The 26,728-nt window shown below is 37.7% G+C and overlaps 1 protein-coding gene across 14 annotated transcripts in view; it reads left to right on the top strand.

The window, feature by feature from the left end:
• Prrc2c (proline rich coiled-coil 2C) overlaps positions 1-26,728 on the top strand; it is a 75,238-nt gene that overhangs the window by 36,026 nt on the left and 12,484 nt on the right. For 12 of the 14 annotated variants that reach the window (XM_008848513.2, XM_008848508.2, XM_008848511.2 and 9 more), the window contains 12 exons: positions 1,533-1,702; positions 2,102-2,351; positions 3,013-3,220; positions 4,680-6,914; positions 9,394-9,602; positions 13,105-13,259; positions 13,761-14,595; positions 15,385-15,470; positions 16,677-16,862; positions 16,984-17,235; positions 18,268-18,360; positions 21,572-21,673. In XM_008848513.2, the coding sequence (XP_008846735.1) occupies positions 1,533-1,702; positions 2,102-2,351; positions 3,013-3,220; positions 4,680-6,914; positions 9,394-9,602; positions 13,105-13,259; positions 13,761-14,595; positions 15,385-15,470; positions 16,677-16,862; positions 16,984-17,235; positions 18,268-18,360; positions 21,572-21,673 (4,781 nt within the window). The remainder of the gene's footprint in view (positions 1-1,532; positions 1,703-2,101; positions 2,352-3,012; positions 3,221-4,679; positions 6,915-9,393; positions 9,603-13,104; positions 13,260-13,760; positions 14,596-15,384; positions 15,471-16,676; positions 16,863-16,983; positions 17,236-18,267; positions 18,361-21,571; positions 21,674-26,728) is intronic. The other 2 variants (XM_008848515.2, XM_029553751.1) reach the window with 2 other exon arrangements.

The following is a 26,728-nucleotide window of genomic DNA, read 5'->3' as shown; positions in this document are numbered from 1 at the left end:
TTCCTTCACGTGTATGAGTGTATTATCTGCATTATGTAAGTGCCGTATCATGTAGAGGCCAGAAGAGGGCATTGGAGCCCCTGGAACTGGAGTTACAGCTGATTGTTAGCCACCATGTGGGTGCTGAGAACCAAACACAGGTCCTCTGCGAGAGCAGCCAGTGCTTTTAACTAACACTGAGCCATTCCTCCAGTCCCTCACATTTGGTTCTTAATGTAAATATACAAGAGTTAGTTAGCTCCAGGTCTGGTGACACATTCCCATAGTCCTAGCACTCTGGAAGCTGAGGTAGGAAAATCACCAAAAGTTCAAGGCCAGCCTAGGTTATATACAATAGTGAGACTTTCAATAGAAACAAATGGGCTAGAGATGATGGCTCATCCGTTAAGAGCACATTCTGCTCTTTCAGGGGAACTGGGTTCAGTTCCCAACACCCACATCAGAGATTTAAAACTGCCTATTACTCCAGCTCCAGGGGATCTAACACCCACTTCTGGACTCAGTGAAGATGGGATCCTCATGAATCATTTATTCAGTTAAGATTATCAGATGTCAGAGCTGGAGAGATGGCTCGGTGGTTAAGAGCACTGGTTGCTCTTGCAGAGGACCTGGATCCGATTCCCAGCACTTACATGGCAGCTAACCACCATCTGTATGTAACTCTAGTTCCAGGGGATCCAGTGCCCTCTTTTGACCTCCTCAGGCATTACACAACACAGGTGCACTACACTCATACACACTAAATTTGACTAATGAAAAGACTGATTTGAGTTTTGTTCATGGCTGTTTTTCTCCCTATACAGAGTTGAGTCTTATTAGTACAGTAGAATATAACAGCAACAGCAGTGATTTGTGGTTCTTTTGGGCGGGGGTTTTTTTTTGAGACATTTCCTGTAGCCCCAGCTGGCCTTGGGCTTCAGACTCACATTTGGCATGATTTGTAGTTCTTTACCACAGTTTTATCTTGGTGAAATAATTTGCTGTTGTTCTTTACTGTTTTCAATTTTCTTATAAAATTCACCCTTCCTTGTCTGAGAAAAGATTTTGTAACAAACATAGTTTTGTAATTGTGACCAGTATCATTCTCTACAATTGATATATTTTGCTTTCCTTGGGTTAAAAATATTTGTGTTTATGTCTATTTAGTGTAGAATACTTGTCACACCTTCATGAATAATTAACATTTCAGCATAACTGATGATCACTCTTTACCTTCATACTTCCTTAAATGCATTAGTTTTTTGTTGCAAAGTACTTAGTCCAATAAGAAAATAGATCTATCGTTTTAAAATATTCCTAGGCCGTTTGGTTTTCATGTAGGTTATGTGTGTAAATACTGATATTGAATATCTCAGAGTTCAATATCAGATTACCTTTATAGTTTTTCTGATAATCTAATACCTTGTTAGAAATAATGTTTTGGCATTTTATAGTGGGTGTTTCCTTATTAAATATTATCAAATTGTGTGATCATTTCATCATAGTACAGAAAGCCTGTATTTGATATTTTGCTTAACCATTTGTTTGAGCAGAGGAGGAGCCAATTTTCACTAGACAAGACAGCAATCGTAGTGAAAAGGAAATCACACAAGTGGTGCATGAAACAGAAACTGAATCAGGGTCTCAACCCCGACCTGCTGTATTATCTGGCTATTTCAAACAGTTTCAGAAATCATTGCCACCACGATTCCAGAGGCAGCAGGTAATAATAAAAACAAAAATATACTATGTATGGATGTGATTGAAAAGATTTATTGTTCTGTATTCTGATAATATAATATAAAAACCTAAAATACATAAAGCATAGAAACTCGTTGAATTTTTTTCTTTTCAGTACATTTGTTAGAGGATTTATCTTGAACTTTATCTCATACCTTTCTTCCTGCTTCATTCATAGGCACCTTAGGTTTCTAGAAAATAGATTTATTTCTAGGAAATGATTAGCTGCTTAAGTCAAGGGAAAATACTGTAATTTTTCCTTTGGTCTTTTACCAACTCTATTCTGTGTTAATTGTCTTTTCCCTTAAAGTTCTCAAAAGAGGATATGATTGAGATTTAATTTATCATGGAATAGAAATTTCAACATTATACTGTTTTTCAGGAGCAGATGAAACAACAACAGTGGCAACAGCAGCAACAACAAGGTGTCCTCCCACAGACTGTTCCTTCACAGCCATCTAGTAGTACAGTCCCTCCTCCACCACACAGATCTCTTTACCAGCCCATGCAGCCCCACCCACAACATTTGGCTCCTATGGGTTTTGATCCAAGGTGGCTCATGATGCAGTCCTACATGGATCCTCGAATGATGTCAGGAAGACCTGCTATGGATATTCCACCCATTCATCCTGGTATTTTGATATTGACATTGTGTATTGTACTTTTCAGAGTCCAGGTTCTTCTTGGGGGTTTTGTTTTTGTTGTTTTTCTCCCATTTTGAGTCCTAATTCCTTCAAGAGTCAAAATCTAGTAAGAACTTAAATAGGACCTCTAAAGGTTTGTCAGAATTATAACTTTTCCAACTATGTGGCAAGACCAAAGTACTAATTCTTTTTCTGTTTTACAAATATTAATTTTTTGAGATGTATATTATTTTTTTTTATTAAAATCTGGTATTAGTAATTTTCATCTGTCAAATAGTTCAACATTTGAATTTCTTTTTTTGGTCTTTTTGAGACAGGGTCTCCCTGTAGCGTCAGCTGTCCTGGAACTCAACTGTGTAGCCCAGGCTGGCTCTGAACTCAAAGAGATCTGCCTGCCTCTGCCTTCCGAGTGTTGGGATTTAATATCTCTTTTTAATAGAGATAATTTTATTAGCAGCACAATAGACTGCTATTGTGGTTTTGCTTATTTTTTTCCTATCTAAAGAATCTTAAATAGCAAACGAATTAGCCTGTATTAGCACAATTTTGTTTCTTCCCCTCTGCATAATTTAGTGTGTGTGTGTGTGTGTGTGTGTGTGTGTGTGTGTGTGTGTGTGTGTGTGCGCATGCGCACGCGCTTTTCTTACAGGAATGATTCCTCCTAAGCCATTAATCAGAAGAGACCAGTTAGAAGGGACACCAAACAATTCTGAGTCATTTGAGCATATGGCTCGATCTGCAAGAGATCATGGAATTTCCCTTTCTGAACCTCGAATGATCTGGGGATCAGATCCCTATCATGCTGAGCCTCAGCAGGCAGCTACTCCCAAGTCAGCTGAAGAACCTGAGGATGTAAGGTAATAAATTATTTAAATGATTAAAGAAAAAAATTATTCATAGACTAGATAGAAAACATTATGATTAAGAAGAAAACCATATAGCACCCTTTAAGATCATTCTGGGGACCAGCAAGATTGCTCATTGAGAAAAGGGACTTGACACCAAGCCTGAATTTGATACCTGGAATCCACATAATGGATGGAGAGAACCAACTCCCAAAACTTGTCCTCCGACCTCTACTAGTGCCCTGTGGCATGTGTTCCCCACCCCCGGACACACACTAAATAAATAAATATAAAGGATCGTTCTGATTTAGGACTGAGCCATGAATCTGATGTTCTATAATTATTAATGTTTCATTTTATCTTTGGACATATTTTTCTGACATTTCTTTATGAATTAGGACATTTTGTTAACTAGTTTAACACAATGAATTAGATACTTGAACTTAGTGGTAGATGTTTTGAAACATCACCTTCTATAGAGTATATGTAAAGAAATTTGCATTCTTAATTTAGTCTGGCTGATGGACTTACGATAAAATTTTTCTAGTCTTGACAAACAGTAGACATTTGATTGTTGGTGTCTTAGGGAGATTTTGTAAGATCGGGAGTTAAAGAGAAATGCTAGTTTTTAAAGTTACTATAAAATACTTGGTAATTGGTGGTTAATAATCTATAACCAGAGACTTGAAACTTATGGATGTATTTTAATGATAATATTATATAGTTATTTGTAACTAACTAGAATAGACTCTAGTATATTCTTTCACTTTAGCCAGAAATTACTGTTCTTGTTACATTAGTTCTTATCTACATGGTGTAAATTTTGGTTTTAAGTATACCAAGGCAGCATTGCTATCTACTGCAGCACTATAGAACATTATTTATTTATTTATTTATTTATTTATTTATTTTTTCGGTCTTTTTGAGATAGGGTCTCCATGTAGCCCCAGCTGTCCTGAACTCACTGAGATCCGCCTGCCTCTGCCTCCCAAGTGCTGGGATTAAAGGCATGCGCCACCACACCCGGCCAGAACTTTATTTTTTATGACTGAAACTTTTATCCTGTTGTTCAGAACAGTATCTCTCCATTTCAAGCTACCTTGAACCCCTGGTAATCACCATTTTATGTTCTATTTCAATGTGTTTGATTTTTTTCAGGCACATCCTATAAGTGGAGTCATACAGTGCATTTGCTGACTAGGTCCAATATTTATCTATTTTTGTAGTATATGACTATCTCTTTTGTTCCTGAGTAATGTTCTGTTATATATCCATATTTTCTTTATTCATTCAACTATCTAGACATTCATCTTGTAGTACCCTCGTTGCTACGCTTTTTATTCAGCCATAGCAGTGCTCTTTATGGTTAAAGGTTCGTTTTGTAATTTAGTTGGTGTCTAGGAGGGAGGGGTTATTTACATACAGGAAAGGTTGTTCTGTTGGTTATATGTTTGAATTCTCTTCACTACAGACCTGAATCTGCATTGGACCAGGAACAGATTACTGCTGCTTATCCTGCAGAACATAGTCAGCTGGAAACTCATCCAAAAGCAGACACCATCAGAGAATCAACTGAGACAGAAGGACAAAAGTTTCTAAGCAGATCTGTGGAAGATGTAAGACCTCACCAGGCTGATACAAATAATCAATCTGCTTGTTTTGAAGTAACTGATCCAAAGACGCCTCCTGAAGAGCGAATTTCAACTCTAGAAAGTCAGCCTGCCCGGAAAAGAAGTGTTTCCCATGGATCTAACCATGTTCAGAAATCAGAAGAGCAAAGAAATGAGCCATCTGTAAGCATCCCTAAAGTAACCAGCAGATGTATTGATTCTAAAGAACCTGTGGAGAAACCAGAGGAGAAGCCAAGAAGGGATGGCTTTCTGCGTTCCTCTGAAGGACCCAAACCAGAGAAGGTATATAAATCCAAATCAGAAACTCGTTGGGGCCCACGGCCAAACTCCAACAGAAGAGAGGAAGGTAATGATAGGCCTGTGAGAAGATCAGGTCCCATTAAAAAGCCTGTACTTAGAGATATGAAAGAAGAGCGGGAACAGAGAAAAGAGAGGGAAGGTGAAAAGGTTGAAAAGATCACTGAAAAGGTTGTTAAACCAGAAAAAACAGAAAAGAAAGAGTTTCCTTCTCCACCACCTCCAGCACCAGTTCACCCACAATCACTTCCACCACCAGTACAACCAGAACCAGAGAAACTGCCATCAACAGAAACATCAGCTTTGGTGCAGAAACCATCTCAAGATAATGACAAGCCTTTGGAACCTGTGGCTAGTGTTCAGGTAGAGCCTGCAGTTAAAACTGTAAACCAACAAACTGTTGCAGCACCAACAACCAAAGAAGAAAAGCAGCCTGAGAAAGTCATCAGCAAAGACGTTGGTATAGAACGACCTCGACCAGATACTAGACCAGTAGTTAAAAAAGAATCAGCTTTACCCCCTAGGACCTATTGGAAAGAAGCTAGAGATAGAGATTGGTTTCCTGATCAAGGATATAGGGGCAGAGGCAGAGGTGAATATTACTCTAGAGGTCGAAGTTATAGAGGCTCTTATGGGGGTCGTGGCAGAGGTGGTAGAGGGCACACTCGAGAGTATCCTCAGTATAGAGACAATAAGCCAAGAATAGAACATGTGTCCTCAGGACCTCTCAGACAACGAGAAGAAAGCGAAACACGAAGTGAGAGTTCTGATTTTGAAGTTGTTCCCAAAAGACGACGACAGCGGGGTTCAGAGACTGACACTGACAGTGAAATTCATGAAAGTGCAAGTGACAAGGATAGTTTAAGCAAGGGCAAACTTCCCAAAAGAGAAGAGCGGTCCGAAAACAAAAAGCCTATCAAGCCTCAACCCTCTTTTAAGCCTGAAAATCATGTCCGAATAGATAATAGGCCTCTAGAAAAACCTTACATAAGAGATGAGGATAAATCTAAACCAGGCTTCCTTCCTAAAGGGGAGCCTACAAGGCGAGGCAGAGGAGGAACATTCAGACGTGGTGGAAGGGATCCTGGAGGCCGACCATCCCGCCCTGCCACCTTGCGAAGACCTGCTTATCGGGACAATCAGTGGAACCCAAGGCAGGCAGAAGCTCCTAAGCCAGAAGATGGAGAGCCAGCAAGAAGACATGAACAGTTTATTCCTGTACCAGCAGATAAACGACCTCCAAAATTTGAGCGAAAATTTGACCCAGCTAGAGAGAGACCCCGAAGGCAGCGTCCTACCCGACCACCAAGGCAAGATAAGCCTCCTCGATTTAGACGGCTAAGAGAGAGAGAGGCTGCTTCAAAGACAAATGAGGTGCTGGTGCCCACAAATGGCACCGTTAATACTGTGGTTCAAGAACCAGTTACTTCTGTGGGGGACCTTTCTGGGAATAAGACACCAGATTTGTCTAATCAGAACTCGTCAGATCAGGCAAATGAAGAATGGGAGACAGCTTCTGAAAGCAGTGATTTTAATGAGAGGCGTGAGAGGGAAGAAAAAAAAAATGCTGATTTGAGCTCACAAGCAATTGTAAAGGCTGGAGAGAATGGTTTGGTTCCAAAGAGAGAAATAGCAAAGAGAAGTTTTTCTAGTCAGAGACCTGGAGTTGATCGCCAGAATCGACGTGGCAACAATGGCCCGCCCAAGTCAGGAAGGAATTTCTCTGGTCCTAGAAATGAAAGAAGAAATGGCCCACCATCAAAAAGTGGAAAAAGAGGGTAAATACTTTGTTGTGAATCTAAAACTTTGTACCTTTAAAAGAGGTAAAAGTAGAATTCTCTGGTGGAAGTTATGCAAGGTGCCTGTCTAGGTAAAGGACAAAGACTGTACTCCCAAATGCTATCCTCTCTTCTCCTAGTGTGTTAGGTGTTTGAGAACTTGAAGTTAATGTGTCTGAGGACTCTTTACCTCTTAAGTTACATCTTCCCAAAGAATCCTCTTAGACATTCATAGCTTTGGAAAAATTTTCACATCCAAAGAGGAAACTGCATCTTCATTTGATAAGTTCTCTTAGTGGTGATGCATAGTTCTCTTTAATTATATCGAGGTGTACTTTGAGAGGATGTGTTTTAACCAGGTACTCTGGTACTCTATGCTGGTTTCTCAAGAGTCCTTATTGAGTTGTCAGGATAAATTATAGTCACCTCTGTAGTTGCAAACCTTAACGTATAAATAAACCATCCAGCTAGAGACTCAGAAAAGAAATATTGCCTCGCTTTCAAGGCACTGTGGGCAACATGAGTCCCGTGGCAATGGATTTCCTTATTTTTTAAATACATTTCAGAGCTGAGTATATAGCTCTGTTGATAGAAGTGGTTGTCTAGCACTGCGTGAAACAAAGCATGGTATATACCTGTCATTCATTTTAGCAGTTGGGGGAGTAGAGGCAAGAGGATCAGAAATTCAAGGCCATCTTCAGCTAAATAGTTCAAAGCCAGCTTGGGATATATGAAACACTGCCTTTTAAAAAAGATTTTTTAATTATGCTAAACTTGGCCCTTTTAAAATACTAAAATGTTGGTTATAGTATTAACATTGATTTTGATATCAGGAGAAAATTAAGATTCAGCTCTTTGACCTAGTTACTTGTGTAAGACAAAAGGTTTATACAGTCTGAAGAGCAACCAGAGTATGTAACATATTCATTGCAACACAGAGTAAGCATTCTTGAGGCAAAATTTCCCAAGTTTACAGCCTGAGCTGATAAGAATTTATTTATACATGACCAGATACAGTGGTACACACTTTCATTTCAGCACTTGGGAGACAGTGGCAGGTGGATCTCTTTGAGTTCAAAGCTAGCATGTTTACAAGTTTAGGCCAACCAGGGCTACATAGTAAGACACTGTCTTAAAAAAACAAACTTGTGTGCAATATTGCACTAATCTTAACTCCTTAGTTGTATGTATTTCTTTCCCACTAAAATTTCAGGCCAGCTGGGCATGGTGACTCACACCTTTAACCCCAGCACTTGGGAGGCAGAAGCAGGTAGATCTCTGAGATAGGGGTGACAGGGAGACGCTGCCTCAAAAAGACCCCGCCAAAAAAAAAACTCAAAAACAAAATTCTAGGACTAGTTGTTTCCTAAGTACCTGATTAACTCAGAATATAAATATCACTTTTATTTGTTCAAGAGATCTTGATAATAGCAACAGCAAAACAGAATAATTCTTTGATTGGGGTAAACTATTACAGTTTCAAGTAATAGTGCTTGGATTTGATCTTTGTTATATAGGTGTCAGCAATTTAAAACCTACTGAAGGGGCTAGAGAGATGGCTCAGTGGTTAAGAACACTGGCTGTTCTTGCAGAAGACCTGGGTTCAAATCCCAGCACCCACATGGCAGCTAACAACTGTCCATAACTCCAGTTCAGGGGATCCAACAGCCTCTTCTGTCCTCCATGGGCATTGCACGACACAGGTGCACTTACCTATATGCAGGCAATACATACATACACATAAAACAAAAATAATAAAATATATTTTTTTAAATCTACAGAAATAGCAGTGGCTGGTTGTAGTTAAAACAGTTTGTGAGAGTTCATTCTTCAAACGTTGGAGATCATGTCAGGCACTCAATAATCCTTTATTTTGAGAAATTTTATGGACTGATGAAGATTAGTAAGCTGTTTTTTAATGGTATGTTTTCATCTGAAAAAAAAATTTTTTTAAATAAACCTGAAATTATGTTAGGAAACAAAAGCTGGTACATTTGATTTGTGAGATGAGTTTGTCTATGCTAAAGGCATTTTTAATGTTTACATCAATATATAAATCTGATTAAACTATATATGCACCAAACTGTATAAACAATATAGAATGCTGTTTTAAAATTTTATTTGCATATGCTGCCCATAGTAGGGATCGATCCAGTCATGATAAGACCATAGACATTCTCTGCTATATCCCTGTTGTTGCTCATAATGTGATAGACAAATGGATGGCATAACCTCCTAGGGATAATTAGAATTCTAGACTTTAATTTCTGGGGAAAAACTCCAAAGAGCTAAGTATTTTATTAGAAACTTCCGTTTTAGTGAGGTTGTACCCTCAGAAGCTGCTGGAACTGGTTGATCATTTCATCCCACTGCTGCTGTGTCTTAGATACTTCATTCAGAAGCTGTCAGAAAGAACATTTTTCTTTTGTTGAGGTATGTAATGATCATGCTATCTCATGCTTTTTTTTTTTTTTTTTAGGCCATTTGATGACCAGTCTTCAGGCACAGCTGGTATCGACCCTGTCAGTGGTAACTCTGCACACAACCAGGAGGGAGCACCTAATGGTGCAGGACAAAAGAATTCCAAAGATAATACTGGGAAAAAGAGAGAGGATACCAAACCAGGTCCTAAGAAGCCTAAAGAAAAAGTAGATGCTTTATCACAGTTTGATCTCAACAATTATGCAAGTATGTCATGGGCTCTTACATTTTGCTTCATGATAAATTTAAGTAGATACTGTGAAAAAGTCTTCAAGGAAGAAGTATTAGTCATTCCAGGTAGACTTAGAAACTGTTATGAAACACTTAATTGACTTAAAATAACACCAGTTTTAGCATATCCATGAATATTCGGTGGGTTTTGTAAATGATAGTCCAGTAGGGTTTCTTTGTTCTTCAGGGAAAAAGTAAAAATCGATTAAACCAGTACAATTTGCCAAATAGGCATGAGAAAGCACAAAATAGTAAGTGACAGTTTTGGATTAGAACCTTAGAAATTCTGAGTTTTTTGGTTGGTTGGTTGGTTGGGGTTTTTTTGGTCTTTTTGAGACAAGGTCTCCCTGTAGCTCCAGCTGACCTGGAACTCCACTATGTAGACCAGGCTGGCCTTGAACTCACAGAGATCCGCCTGCCTCTGCCTCTGGAGTGCTAGGACTAAAGGCGTGCTCCACCGCACCCAGAAATTCTTTTTAAAAAGTAATGTTGAATTTGATGATTTATGACCCTAATAACATTGGTTTCTGAGATACAAGCAAACACATGAAGGGAGGCAATACTACTGTGGGTAAATAATTCAGGAAAGACACAAAATGAGTAAATATCAAATATGATGGATAATAGCAGGAAAATACTAGAAAGAAATTGGCTGGGATTATTTAAAAAATAAAGGTTTATACATGTAACAATGTGTAATTTGTCATTCAGATGAAACCAAAGCTGAAAACACTGAAAGAGTTCTTAAAACAAGGTGGTAATAATGGAAGCCAGTATAGGTACAGTTATTAGTATTAGAGTTGTGGGTGAATTTTCTTCTAACTACATGGGAGTTTTTGTTATTGTTGTTTATTTAATACATACTAAACCTTGATTTGGAACCAGGTCTTAGACATTATTTCTAGGTCAGTGATTCTCAAGACTGTGGTCCTGTAAACTGTCTTCACTATGAAATTTGATAGAAATGTAAATTCTTATCTACCAAACCCACTAAATAAGAACTTAAAAACTAGTATTCTAAACTAGTAATTTGAATTCATATGGAAAAGAAATGAAAAAATAAGCTGATCTTAAGTGCATGTTTAGAGATTTTTAAGTTAGACTATTTAGAACAGTAATTCTTTTTTATTTTATGTGTGTGAGTGTATTGCCTGCATGTATGTGAGTGCATCTGTGTCGTGCAGTGCCACAGAGGTCAGAAGAGGGCTTCAGATTCCCCTGGAACTGGAGTTAAGGGACGGTTCGTAGCTGCCATGTGGGTCCTCTGCAAGAGCAGTCCGTGCTCTTAACCGCTGAGCCATCGCTCTAGTCCCTAGAACAGTATTTTCTTGACATTAGTGATTGTCCACTGTCTGTGGGACATTTGGCAGTCATTTTTGTCAGAATTAGAGTGAGGTACAATCTAATGAGTAGAAGGACAGGAATACTGTTAAGCATCCTAACAATGCTCACAACAGCCAACCCATAATAATAGAATGTGGTCTCTCAAAATATTCTGTGCTTCACTTGCCCTTTTTGTGATGACATGAGATGGTCAATTCCAAAGTGATGAGAGGAAGTGGATGTAGTGTTAGGTTACTACACGAGTTACTTAACACAAGTATTATGATACCTTTTGTTGATCTGGTAACATCTACCAAGTAACTCATGGACACATTCTACAGAACACTGAACAAAGGAATGATTTATGCTCTAGGCATAATGCTATAGAGTTCATCATACTGTTCAGAATGACATGCAGTTTAATACCCAGAAAAGTATTTATTTGTACACCTTTCCATTTACTGTTTTGAAACCACAGCTGGACCTAAGTGAAACTGCAAGTAAGAGGAAACTACTAGAAGTGAAAAGCTGAAATGAATTTAGGATTACTATGATAAGCCAAATATGATAGTATACTTATAATGTTAAGACTTTTAAGGTAGATGCAGGATAATCATGAATGAGTTCCAGGACAGCCTGGATTACCGTGAGACTGTCAAAACAAACAATAAAATTATAGTTCTCTTCATCAATATGAAATAATATGACTATGACATCCTTTAAAATGTTTGACTATTGGACTGGGCATGGTGGCACACACTTTTAATCCCAGTATTCAAGAGGTAGAGGCAGGTAGATCTTGTGAAGCCAGCCTGGTCTACATAGTGAGTTTGAGGTCAGCCAGGGCTATGTAGTAGGATCCTGTCTCAAAAAAATAAGATATTTAACTGAGACCTTTCATTAGAATGAGCATATGCTCCATACTTAGGAATTCCTTTAAAGACTGAAAGGATAAGAAGTATCTTAGGCATCTTAATGTTAATTAGGGCTCTCTCTTGAAGTTGAGTTTTTATTAAGAGTACAAAATAGCTGTAGGCAAAAGCCAGTTTTAATAATTCTTTGTTTCTCCATAGTAGATGTAGATAAATGGGTATGGAAATTTTTATTTGGTAAGAAGAATTAAAGATTCCCTGTAAATTCATTCCATGCTGTATATCTACTGCCAAAAGTCACATCTTCTGTAATTTCTATGAAAAATTTAACAGATTTAGATTTGTTGTGCTATCAGAGCAAAAATACCATTTTAGATAGTCAAAATAATAGTTGGATAATACTTTGAAAATACATGAAATTGAGACTTGAGAGATGGCTCAGCAGTTAAGAGCACTTGTTGCTCTTACAGAGGACCCAGGTTCCATTCCCAGCATCCACATGGCACCTAACACCCATCTCTAACTCTAATTCCAGGGGATCTAATCCATCTTCTCGCCTCTGCAGGTACTGCATGCACACAATGTACTTAACATCATGTAGAGAAAACACTCCTACGCATAAAATACAGATAAATAAAAAGAAATTATTGGGTAATTTTTGATGCTTGTACATCAAAATATATACCACCTTTCACATGGAATGTTTACATGAAAGTTAAGAGCTAAACATTGTAGACAAGGGTTACTATAGAAGCATTAGGAATTGTAAAGCCAACTATGCCAGTTGCCTCACATTTAACAAATTAGCTTCTCATCTTATTTGATCTCATAGTAATAGCTACCTCTTAGAATTGGTGAATTGTTTATAAAATAAAGTACTATGTAGAGTGGTATGCATTTCTGGGGCCAAAAAGTCATACATTAATTTTTTTTAATGAATTACATTTATATTGCTTAAGGAAGAAAAAAATGCCATTGGGAATGATGGCATATACCTATAATCCCAAGTTGGGAAGAAGAGACATGAGAGGATTAGGAGTTCAAGGCTAGCCTCAGCTGAGACTAGAATGGGCTTCATGAGACTCTGGTTCAAAAGAACAAAAGGGAAAAAAGGTCTGTTGTTCATAACATATAGTTTTAGGAATTTTTACTTATTATTCATGACTTTTCCCATAAATAAAACTGAAAATTGTTCATATATTAGTAGTCTATATTGGGCCGTCTTTCAGGGCAGGAAATAGATTATACTCTAAAATTATAAGAAGTCTTTTTCCTACCTACAGGTGTTGTTATAATTGACGATCATCCTGAAGTAACTGTAGTTGAGGACTCCCAGTCAAATTTGAATGATGACGGCTTTACTGAGGTGGTATCCAAAAAACAACAGAAGCGCTTGCAGGATGAAGAACGCCGAAAGAAGGAAGAACAAGTCACCCAGGTTTCAGGGCCTATCATTTTCTTGGTAGCTTAGATTGCTGTTCAGAGTATGTCAGCAAATGGCCAAGGATTCTATCTACTGTGAAGTCAGTTTTAATAGTCATGTTATTTGTCCCAGGGAAGAATCGAGCTCATTTTAAATTCTTGAAAATCTAATCAGTACAAACGCAATGATCCTTACATAGGTTTTTGTTGGTTACTTTTTGTCAGGTTTTTGTTTTCCTTTGGTTTAGTTTTTGTTTTTTGCCAAATTCACTCCAGACTTCCTTAGTTATTAATTTCAAGTTCAGGAGGGGAAGGGACCTGTAAATCAAAAATGCATATTTGTCTATTTCCTATATATTATCTTGGCTTCTTGTAGTTTGAAATCCCATTAACAACCTAATTGGAAAAGTGGAACAGCTAAGTTAGCAGTAGGACATTCTGGTAGAAATTAAATATATAAACTGTTGCTTTTATCTATATTAGTGACCAAAAAAATTCCCTACCAATTTTTTTTAAGGTATGGAACAAAAAAAATACAAATGAAAAAGGAAGAAGCCAGACATCTAAGCTTCCTCCAAGATTTGCCAAAAAACAGGCTACAGGGACCCAACCAGCTCAGTCTCTAGCCTTGGCTTCAGTTCCAATCTCAACCTCAGCTACAGTTTTAACATCAACAGCCGCTTCAGTTCCAGCCTCCACCCCAGCACCAGTTCCAGTTTTGGCATCAGCCACAGCTCTAGTTCCAGCATCAACCATAGCTCCAGTTCTAACCTCAACTCCAACTCCAGTTCCAACATCAGCCGCAGCCCCTGTTCCAGCATCTACATCACCTACCATCACAGTCTGTTCCTCACCTCCAGTCTCAATCCCAGCTCCAACACCTATCCTTGCATCAGCCTCAACTACAGCTTCTGTCCCCATTCTTGCTTCACCTTCAGTTCCTATCCTCACTTCAGCCTTAGCACCAGCTTCAGTTTCTTCTCCAACACCAGTAGTCTCAGCTCCAGCTGTGCCAACTCTATCAACTCCAGCTGCCCCAGCCTCAGCCCCAACAGCCTCAGTTCCACTTGCCCCAGCCCCAGCTACAACTACTACCCCAGCCCCAACTGCTCCAGTACAGACTCAGGCGCAGACCCACAAACCAGTCCCAAGTCCACTTCCTACTTCAGCACAGTCTTCAAAACAGCCACCACCTTCAATTAGGCTACCTTCAGCTCAAACATCTAATAACACAGATTATGTAGCCACAGGAAAATCCATCCAGACCCCACAGTCACATGGCGCTCTTGCAGCTGAATTATGGGATAACAAAGTGGCCCCTCCAGCTGTGCTAAATGACATCTCTAAAAAATGTAAGTATGCAACCAGAAGGTATGGGGTAGAGAAAAGTAAAAAAGACAGGAGGGAAGGCTCAGGTTCACAGTCTAAACATAAGAGAAACGCATAGAATTACTGACATTCTGTTTTGCTTACATAGTCAAGTAAGTTTGTTTTAGCTATCTCATTTTTCTTAGTAGGAAGCTGTAGTAGCAGTTCTTAGCTTCCTTTCTTGAAATGCTCATTTCTAAAATATGCATAAAAACGTGTTTTATTTAGATTCCATATCACCCCAGTTAGAGTGGCTATTTTCCAGGAAACCGACAAATGCTGGTAAGGATGCCAGTTAGGAAAAAAATGCAACCCTTGTACATGGCTGTAAGGAATATAAATTAGTAATGCCACTGAAAATCTGTGCAGGTTCCTCAAAGAAACTAAAAGTAGAATTGTCATATGATGCAGCTATGCCATTTTTGTTGTATACTTAAAGGAATTTAAGGTGTGTGTTTAACTGAAAGAAAGAAGAAAGGATATAGGGAGGCTACAAAATTGCATGTTTTCTTATGTGCATTCTAAATTATTTGTAGAAACAGGAAATTAGAATAAATTATTTGGAAGGGTAGAGAGGGAAGAAGGGCAGTGTAGTGCAATGAAGGTAGAATAAATGTATTGTGGATACAAATTTGTCGGGGGGGGGGACTTTTATTTTGACATTAAGAATTTCTGTGATGTGGAAAATTGTTATATTGTCTGACATTCCAATAAAGGGTTCAAATGAACTAGAGATGATTAGCTTTAATCACATTTCCTTTGACTTTTTTTAGTGGGTCCTATTAGTCCACCACAGCCACCTTCAGTAAGTGCGTGGAATAAGCCCTTAACATCATTTGGATCAGCTACTTCATCAGAGGTAAGAATAGACTCACTGGCATTGGTGGAGTTAGTGACTTTTTGAAAACAATTTCTCAGACTTCATTGTGTCTCAGTATTACCCAGAGAGCTATCAAAACAGATTAAGCCCATGCCCAGAGTTTCTGGTCTTGTGCAAGAGCAGTATTCATTCTTAACAACTGAGCTGTCTCCACAGCCCCACTGATAACACTTTGATTTTTTGGTTGACTGTAGTAAAGACGAGTTACTATAAATTCCTTATAGTATGCATATTTTATAAACATTATTGTGAAGGATACAGTGTTCCTCTTAAAAATAGCATTCTCTAATAGTCATTATCTGTCGATCTGCTTTCATTTAACTACGAGGTTGATTATTTTTGTACATAATTTATAGTTTTTCATCATGAATTGCTATATCACTTTGCTCTTTTAATACTAACTGAACACTTTAGTGCCTATAGAAACTTCAGCATTGACTAAAACAAACTTTTTCTTCTAATTTGCATGAGTATTTGCCTAGACTTGAAAGTGACTAAAGCATAACATCACACGGAGATGCGTGCATTTGGTATAGTGAAATTAACCATAAGTTGAGTAATGCTAAAAAGAGTATGAAGAAGTAATTCATTTGTTAGACCAAAGCACTAGTTGAACTTTGTTCCTAATTTTGTTTTGTTTTTGTTTTGTTTTTCTGTGAAAGAAAAGTTGCTGTAACAGCTTCATGCTGTCTAGCCTCCTGCCTAGCCATCTTCCACCATTCTTCCAGTAGCTGATCCCTTAATTATATTTTTTAGATGCTATCTGACTTCACTTCTAAGGCTGCCTAGCACAAAGACTGTGTTCATAAAATTAGCTATTTAATTAGCAAATTGATTCCATAGGTGTATATATTACCTTTCCAATTACAGAATACTTTGTGCATTTTTTCATGTTACTTTCAAACAGACTTCCAAGAGGTAGGTGATAGTGATATTGCTGTCTTTTCCACTTGTACTATCTTCAGGCATTTGTTAGTTTCACCTTTGTTTTAAATGGTGAAACAATTTGAAGCTGTGATTTATGCATGATCACAAGAGCCACAACTTTGAACGCTCAAGCTTGTCTTATCCTAATCTCACTTAGTATGTAGAATTGCTTTAAACCAGCCTTCTTGTTTATATACATCATTCAGTCAAATCTGTACTCTGTTTACTATGATAGCAAGTGCTAAATTCTCTTGTTAGGGAGCAAAGAATGGTCAAGAGAATGGCGTTGAAATTGGAATTGACACAATTCAGTTTGGTGCTCCAGCTTCAAATGGGAATGAAAATGACGTTCCTGTGCTTTCGGAAAAATCTACCGACAAAATTCCTGAACCTAAAGAACAACGTCAGAAACAGCCACGGGCGGGGCCTATCAAAGCTCAGAAGGTAAATACAGCTCATAAGCCAGGCATAATTTCAAAAAGCCATTAAAGGAAGTAAAATTGAATTGAATTTTTAATAAATGTCTTTGATTATGATGTATCTTTGTCATAAACACTGATTTTAGCTTCCAGATTTGAGTCTGATAGAAAACAAGGAACATAAACCTGGTCCCATTGGAAAAGAACGATCATTGAAAAATAGAAAAGTGAAAGATGCCCAACAGGTGGAGCCAGAAGGACAAGAGAAGCCAAGCCCTGCTGCAGTCAGAAGCACAGATCCTGCCACAACAAAAGAAACAAAAGTAGTCTCAGAAATGACTGCTGAAATAGGAACAATGATCTCGGTATCTTCTGCAGACTTTGGCACTGGTGTAAAGGTATGCAGCATGCACTGCTAACAGTCTACTTAATGAACAAGTTATGTCCAGAGTGAATGAATGAATCAATCAATTGAGATGAATGAATGAGACCATCAATAGTGTACTTTTTTTCTGGACATTTAATTGTATATTCTACAGAGAGATTTTATGATATACATACGTGATATGAACTTCTTTGCGATATGCATTTTGGAAATTTATCCTTATTTTGTTGAGTGGCCTAAATAGAAAAATGTATGAGATCAGAATTACTTTTCCTTGAGCTTGTAAGCTTTTCAAGAATGGCTCAGTCCCATATTTTGCTAGCAGATTTGCAGTATAGTCTTATCTTGTCTGCCAGTACAATTCTAAACATATAAAATAAGACAGTCTTGGAACATATCACTTGTTTTGTTTGGTCAAATAATGATAAATATTGGGGGCCACAATGAATGAAACATATATGTATGCCTTTTAAAATATAGTCAGCTCTCATATCTGTGAGTTGAGGATCCATGAATTCATGTCTCTGGGTCAAAAATGTTCTCTCAAAAACTGGTTTTATTTTCTTCTGAACATTCTAACATCTGAGGATATAGCATTTATATTCTAGTATGTGTTATAAGTAAAGAGTAAAGGACCTAAAGTATACCAGGGAATGTGCATAAGATAGAAAATACTATACCATTTTATATAAAGGACTTGAGGATGGATGGGGTCAGGGTGGCCTATAACCAGGTCCCTGAAGATACAGTTGTACTCATTAAGGCAGTTGATACTTGTAGTAACAGCAACTTTCTATCGTTTTACATCACTTAAAGACATACATTCCCTGTATAGAAAGGTAGATGTAATTTTTTACATTCATTTTTTTCATAGTTTTCTTGTTTTTCTTTAATATTTAGTAATATCTAGTGCTGTTGATAACCCCCTAAGGCTTGTTCTTCTTTCCTACTTTCTTCCAACAAAGCTGTACATCTATTAGACTGTCAATAGAAAGTGACCTACAAATTCAGTTTTTAAAGAGTTTTTTCTGTTACTCCTCCACAGGAGTCTGTAACAGACTACACTACACCTTCTTCTTCTCTGCCTAACACTGTGGCTACTAATAATGCAAAGATGGAAGATACTTTGGTTAATAATGTAAGTAAATCAGTTGGAGATTTGGCAGGTTTGGATAGGAATCTAGCTTCTATGCACTGTGTCATCTCTTGTTTTACTCACTGTCATGACCAGTTTTTGACTCTTAACAGTGAATGAGTTGATAGGAAATTTTGTTTTCATGAGCATTGTAATATAACTAGCGAAAGTAATCAAAACTAGGCTTTTGTTTTTCTTCTGAAAGTCATCAGCTTTCTAAAACCAAACCCTGTGCTTGACTTTATAGGTACTAACCCTATTAACCTGGCTTAGGAAGAATTGGGGTGTGGGGAGGTGCCCTTCTGATCTACCATTTTATTTTGTTGGTAATATTCACAAATGAAACCCTTTTTGTAAAGCAGTGAAACCATACTTGTTTAAAATAATTAGAATAAAAAACGATGTTTGCAAGGTGTCAAACATTTCTTTTCAAATTTAAAATATACTGACTTTGCCTTGCCAATATTTCTTTTGTGAAAATTAAGCTATAATGTGTGTGTGTATTTCCAGATTTCTTGAATGTTCTTGAATATCAGGCAATGTTTTCCAGAGGAACTGTACTCTTGTTGAATATTGTGTTGTGCTAGTACAGGTTGTCATTTTGCCAAGCTCACTACCCTTGAAAAATTATAGGCCAAAAATGTTAAATAACTGGTTGCACAGTATAATTTAGAACATATGAAAGATGCCTGTATGATCCTTGCTTTGGAGAAAATTAGTCGTCTGTTCTTTTTAAATGTAACCCTCTATAACCAATAGCTGTCATGCTTAAATGTTGGTCATTCCACAATTATCCTTTACAAATACATTTAAAGGTTTCTTTAGAAGAACTTTATTATTTTCAGTATAAAAATCTTGATTTTTGTCTTATATTTTTTCCCCCATGCTGTCTATTCTTCCCTGTAGCATCAAGTATGTGGAATTTTAGAAAGGTGAGCTGCATTAGGGGTCAGTTAATCCAAATTATACACAGGTGGAAGGATTCTTACTATATAGGCAAAGAAAAGGAATGAGTTATGCTTTTTTTTGCTGTTAAAAGCTGATTACTTTGCCCCCTTTTTAGATGTTAGAAAATCACATACCAAACCCATCCATCTGCCAAACTATTTGTAGTATGGCATTTTTAAGGAAGTACATAATGCTGTCTACTAATCTGCCATCTAAAAATATAATTGATGAAATGTGAATCTTATGAAGTAAGATGGGAGGGAGACAGGCTCACTGTATAGTCCAGGCTGGCCTGGAACTGACCGGGTCGACCAGCCTGGCCAATTAATGCATGGAGATCCACCTGCTTCTGCCTCCTTGAGTGCTGTGATTAAAGTGATGCACCACAACCATGCCCATCCTGACTTTTATGATCATTATTCTCAAAACCTGTACCATCTTGTCATAAGGGGAGGAAAAAAGACACAAATCATGAATATTTTCCTGGTTTCTGTGTGTTCATAAGGCCAGTTATGTAACTTTGTATGAATGTGTTTGAAAGCAAAAGGACAGTTTGGATTGGGGAACATTGTAGGTAGTCATCATTTTTGATTTTTTCAATGCTGTTTATTTTTTCCAAGTGTAATAGTGATTCTACACTAACTAAAAAACTCCCATGGGGAAAAATTTAAAGTCCTTTGAAATGTCTTTTTTTTTCTTTTTCATTAGTCTGTTCGGGGGTTTCATTTTAAATACAGAACTTTTGGGGTTGTTATACCTTAAGCCAATGTCTGTTGTTAAGGCTTAATCTACAAGCTTTTTATTTTATTTATTTTTTTAATTTTATTTTTATTTTATGTGTATGAGTGTATTGCCTGCGTGTATGCGAGTGCACTCATGTCATGCAGTGCCGCGGAAGTCAGAAGAGAGCTTCGGATTCTCCTGGAACTGGAGTTAAGGACTCTTTGTAGCCACCATGTGGGTGCTGGGAATCGAACCCAGGTCCTCTGCAAGAGCAGACAGTACTCTTAACTGCTGAGCCATCTCTCCAGCCCCAAGGCTTTTTATTTTTATGTGTATATGTGAGCTTGTATGCGTTTGTGTGTGCAGAAACCCTTGAGGCTAGAAAAGGGTATCAGATACTCTAGAACTCAAGTTAACGGTTGTGAGCTGCCTTGTGGGTGGGAACCAAATGGGGATCCTCTACAAGCCATCTGTCCAGCTTCAGTATAGGCTTTTTAATTACATACCTTAACTTTCATGGTGGTTAGTATTACCTGGTGTTAAAATTGTTACATATTTTGAATGTCTCGACAATTTACAGATGATAATTTTTTTTTTAATCATTATAGCTTAGCTGTTTTCAAGATTTAATTAAGAATCTTACCTGTTAAGCCTGGTGTGGTAGTGCGCTCCGGAGGCAGGGCAGGCCAATTTCTGTGAGTTCGAGGCCAGCCTGGTCTACATAGTGAGTTCCTGGCCAGCCAAGGTGACATGGTTGGACTCTGTCTCAATAAACAAAACAAAAGAATCTGATAAGTAGTCTGTGTTATGACATCCCCATTAGATATATTCCATAATATCTCAAAGTGGTTTTCTTAAAGCCCTTCAAACATCCCAGCCATTTTTTTCCCAGATTGTACTGATTGAATTACCAAAAGCAAACATATAGTAACAGAAAATTCCAAGATCAAGAGACTTCAAGGGAAAAAAAAGGAAGTGTAGGTAGTGGGTTTCTTAAGTTTCTAACAGTATTTGCTATCATCATTTTATTATAATAATGGTATAATGAGGTAAGGGTTCTATTCCATACTTTCTTCCAGAGATTATTTGTGTTATTAAATCTAGTTATAAGTTGATTGTGTCATAGGGAAGATTTTCTTTTATTTGAACTGTTACACTAAATACTTCAATAAGAACCTGTGATCTCCCAGATGTGCTAAAAGTTGATTCCTTAGAGCTTGGCTGTACAAAGGGTTGGCTTTTAGATCATTAGCATCAGCATCACCTGGGAGCTTATTTGAAATGCAAGCTTTTGGACCTTGAAGTATAAGGAGCGCTAAAGGTAGTCCTTTAGTGTATACTTTTTTTTCTTATTGCTAATTTGTGCCTATCAAAACAAATAGTGTTACTCTTCAAACTTGAACGTAATCTACTATAAGCAATATAACTTGTTATTCTTTTGGCTCTGCTGAAAAATACCACCCACCCTTAGAGTACTTCAGTATTGAAAGTGATGGGGCTTTTGTAGCACACTTCAATTGTGATATGTTGCCTGCCTTTTCAGGTGCCCCTGCCCAACACCCTTCCCCTCCCTAAGAGGGAGACTGTACAACAAAGCTCCAGCCTAACTTCAGTTCCTCCCACTACTTTCAGCCTCACCTTCAAGGTATGTACGACATCCATCTCTAAGGCTCCTTAATTATTGCATGCAAGGGACATAAATTCACAATATACTTTTTTGGGGTTTTGGTTTTTTGGTTTGTTTTTGTTTTTGTTTTTTTTTTTTCTTTTTGTCTTCAGTAACGTCAGATTATACCTTAAAATTGTTTTAGCTTTTAACAGTGCTTGGCAGTTACAAGGCCTATTATACTTGTGAGTTTTATCTTAAAAATATAGACTGCCTTTGTGATTTGTACTCAGATCCAAAGTGTACTGATAATGGTAAGAGTGCTAATTTTTTTTTCATTCGTATAAGTCATGTGTGAAATGAATAAATACACTGGCTGTTCTTGCAGAAGACCTGGGTTTGAATCCCAGCACCCACATGGCAGCTGACAACTGTCCATAACTCCAGTTCCAGGGGATCCAGTGGCCTCTTCTGTCCTTCACGGCCATTGCACGTCATGGGTGCACTTACCTACATGCAGGCAATACATGCATACACATAAAATAAAAAATAAAAAAAATTTAAAAATAAATACAGTGTAGGACAAGACTACTTTTATCAAAAGGTGATTGACACAAGCATGCTTTATAAACAGAATTGAGAGCTTTTGATTGTTAATCGTAGGCAAAACTGATTTTAGTCTAGTTTTGCCTTTTGATTTTTTTTGTTAACTATTTTTGTGATTGAACACAAAACCTCACACAAGCTAGGCAGGTGCTTTACCACTGACCTATAACCCCAACCCTTTGTTTCCTTTTTATTTTGACATAATCTACCTTGCCCAGGCTGCCTTTGAACTTTCCATTCCTTCTGCTTCAGCCCAGCATTGCCTTGTTTTTCTAGTCACCTATTTTCATGATTTGGAATATATTAAATCTTTTGGTGGGGGTGGTGGTGGTGGTGGTGGTGGTGGTTAGACAAGATATCACTATGTAGTCCTGGCTTGCCTGGAACTCTGTTTGAAGACAAGTCCGGCCTTGATCTCACAGAGAATCTGCCCACTGCCTCCCTAGGATTAGGATTAAAGACATGTACCATCAGATCTGGCTAATTTTCTTTTATAAAAAGGGCTGTTTCAGCTGGGTGTCGAGGTGCACTCCTGTAGTCCCAGCACTTGGGAGGCAGAGGCAGGTGGATCTCTGCGAGTTCAAGGCCAGCCTGATCTACATAGTGAGTTCCAAGCCAGCTGGGGATACAGGGAGACCCTGTCTCAAAAACAAACCAAAAAAAGTAGTCTTTCAGATTACCTCAAGTCTGTTGTTCACCTCAGGGTTTTAATTAGTGGTTTCTTTTTTAATTTTTTTAAAGATTTTAATGACTTCTATATGTATGTATCTAAGTGCAACCTGTGCATGCCTAGTGCCTGCAGAGGCAAGAAGAAGGAATTGGATCTTCTGGAACTGGAATTAAGGCCAGTTAAGCCTTCATATGGATACCAGAAATTGAACCTAAGTTCACTGGAAGAACAGTCAGTGCTGAGGCATCTCTCCAGCCTTGGAATTGGCAATTTTTTTTTAGTTAATTAATTTTTTTGCATTTATTTAACTTATTGTTGCTTGTTAATTATCGTGGCAAGCATGGTTTTTAGCCTCTGTTAAAGCAGATCTTCCTAATGTAATGTTGAATTGGTTTATAGTGAACCTTTGATGGTGCACAGGAAATGGAGAAAACTAAACTGTTTTGTAAGAGTCTTAATTATGAGGCTGTGACATTATATAAGACAACCTCTGCTTTATATTATACCCAGTCCACCAATTCCTGTTTGGCCTTTGCTGCTGTTTTTCTACTTGAATGTCCATCTCCCAGTCTGTGTTCATTGTTTTGTCTTATAATTGGTGTGGTTTTTTTTTTTTCATACTATTCAAGACTAATCTTTTTCACATAAGCAAATGTAATGTACATTTATCTCTGAACGAATTGTTAATCATTTAGAATACCCATGAGCTTTGCCTTTCACTCATTTTTAATATTCCAAGAACCATTATACACTGAGTTAGAGTGTTAGCTTAAACTCTCTCATTTTTTTATTTTTACTTTTTCTGACATCTCTGAAAAATAGATGAATCATAGATGCATTCTATATGGGCATCATTAACATGTAAAATAACTGTACTTTTAGTATCCTTGAGTTTCCAAAAACAAGCTTTCTATCTTATTGCTACCTGAGAAGTGAAATTAAGCAGATTATATGTGATCTATACATTATACAATATTGGTTTTCTATATTTCAATAATTTATTTTTCTGAAAGTATATGGAAGACAGTTCCCAATTGCAATCACAAACTCTCAGATGATACAATGGTTGACTTTCTAAATTCCCTACAAATCTTTGTTTTATGCTGTTCCTTTCAAAATATTTTAATGAAGAGTGAAAGTTGACTTTCCTAGACATGAAGATTATTTTAATTTCAAGAGAAAAATCTCCCAATTAATCAAAACCAACCTTTAAACATTCTCATCATCACACTATATATGGAAAATCTAGAACTTAAAATAGGGCTGGATGCACATCAGCAAAGCCAGTCATGAGCTAGACAGAAACCTCACTCAGCCCTCAAAGGAAGTGAGGCCCTTCTGTTATGATGGTGGTTAGTCCAGAAGCCTCTTCAGGTTTCAGATTCCATCATTGAGAAAAGCTCTTGAGAAACTCAGCTCAAACACATAGGGGGACACAGTAGGAGCTCAAGTAAAGGGCAGTGTAGCAGTAGAAAGGTCTCTGCAAGTGCTGTTCTAGAACTCAAGGAGGACCAAGAGTAGGGAAGGAATCTGGTGACACCCCACTGCCCATGACTTTTTTTTTTTAACCTCTCTTGTGGAGACCAGGCTAGTCTTAAACTCACAGAGATCCACCTCAACTCTACATCTCATAAGTTGGGGATAAAGTTGTCCTCCACCAAGCCCAGTGTCTACAACTTTTATTTTAAAATAAAATACACTTGAAATCAGTATAGTGATTGTGAGAAAAATAACATTTTTCTTAAACATAAAGGTAGCCTACATTTTGGGTGTACAATGGCAACAGTCAACAGAAGCTACAATTATGAATAGTGTATTTTTAAAGATGATAAAATGGACTGGAGAGAGAGCTCAGCAGTTGAGCATTGGCTGCTCTTGCAGAGGACCCAGGTTCTATTTCCAGTACACACATCAGTGCTAACACCCATCTGTAACTCCAGTTCCTGGGGATTTGGTGCCCTCTCTAGCCTCCGCAGGCTTTGTGTAGCACGGTCCACTTACGTACATGCAGGCAAACACACATAAATAATTTTTTAAATGTTTAAAAAAGATAAAGATGATAAAATGAATGCTATTTCTCAAATTCTTATAGTAAGCTAAGAATTTAAAAGTTGACCGCTTAAGGACCAACAAACTCCTTAACCACGGTATTAAAGATGTTGCTTAGGAAAATTACCCTCTTAAAAATTCTATTAGAGGTTGTCTTGTGTTTTCCTTTCAACCCAGTATTTCTAATGTTAATATTGAAAACTTCAAAATATGTACATCTATTCTCTTATTAAAAGTAGCCTAAATATGTAGGAGGACCTCTCCAACTGAGAATTCCCTAGGTACACAACCCTATTCAATATTTGAACAATGGCTGGTCTACGTGTGCTGTAAAAGATGAAGTAGATTAAACCTGAAGTTTGATACTGGAAAAGGATAGTGCTTCTATAATCTTAGCACCAGGGAGGTAGAGGCAGGAGAATTAGGAGTTCAGGATCACCCTAAGCTACTGGTGAGCTTAAGGCCAGCCTGGGTTACACTGAAACACTGAACAAACCAGAAAAGGGATATGTCTTAATGCTATATTGATTATGGTTTCAATTATAGGTATGTTGGGTTGAATAAAATATATTATCAAAATTAATACTGCCTTTTGTTTGTACTTTTAAATATTTTTATTTTTTGTGTATGCGTGTATTGCCTCCATGTAGGTAAGTGTACCCGTGTCGTGCAATGCCCACAGAGGACAGAAGAGGCTGTTGGATCCTCTAGAACTGGAGTTATGGACAGTTGTTAGCTGCCATGTGGGTGCTGGAATTCGAACCCAGGTCTTTGGCAAGAACAACCAGTGTTCTTAACAACTGAGTGATATCTCTAGCCCTATTTGTTTGTACTTTTTAAATGTAGTTAATAATAAATTTTAAATTACATGTATGGTAGCATTATTATCTGAAGTTACTAAACAGTGCTTCTCCAGATTGAACCTAAGACCTGGTTCTGCTTATTAAATGAGGAGAGGGGGCTGGAGAGATGGCTCAGAGGTTAAGAACACTAACTGTTCTTGCAGAAGACCTGGGTTCGAGTCAGCACCCACATGGCATCTAACAACTGTAACTCCATTTCCAGGAGATCCGACAGCCTCTTCTGTCTTCCGTGGGCATTGCATGACATGGGTGCACTTACCTACATGCAGGTAATACATGCATACAAATAAAATAAAAATAGTTTTAAAAATATATTTAAAAAAGAAATGAGAGGTGCTAGAAGGGATGATGGCTCAGCAGTTCAGAGCATTGACTGCAGAGGACCCTGGTTCACTTCCCAGCACCTACCCAGCTAACAGTCATCTTTAGCTCCCATTCTGGGAGTCCAGTGCCCTCTTCTGGCCTCTGCCGTCATTTGTACATACAGGTACTTACTACATACATGCAGGTAGAACACTCTTACACATAAAAGTAAAATAAATACAAATGTATTAAAAAGACGAAATGAGTACAGTTAAACCAGGTCCATAGATGCAAACGAATACAGATAATATTAAACTAAGTGCTTAGTGAAGCATTAGAAGTGTTAAATTGTACCAAGTCTAAACCTGTCCAATTATATTGCTGTCTGCATTTGAAAAGTGTTGGCTCCTTAAGAAAGAATGGGGAGAGTGCATATTTAATCAGGATCCCTCAGACCATCTAGACTGTCCTGCAGAGGAATCATATTTCTTTCTAACATGGTGAGGAAGCAGAGCAATAGAGATTTTTGATAATGCAAGAGCTATAACAGTAATTCACTGCATGCTTCCCAAAGCTGTCAACAAGTGATTTGTAGAAAAATTA

The sequence above is a fragment of the Nannospalax galili genome, unplaced genomic scaffold (assembly GCF_000622305.1).
Source record: "Nannospalax galili isolate Female #2095 unplaced genomic scaffold, S.galili_v1.0 scaffold624, whole genome shotgun sequence".
In the NCBI taxonomy this organism is placed as follows: domain Eukaryota; kingdom Metazoa; phylum Chordata; class Mammalia; order Rodentia; family Spalacidae; genus Nannospalax; species Nannospalax galili.
This window is presented reverse-complemented; position numbering and strand designations above follow the sequence as displayed.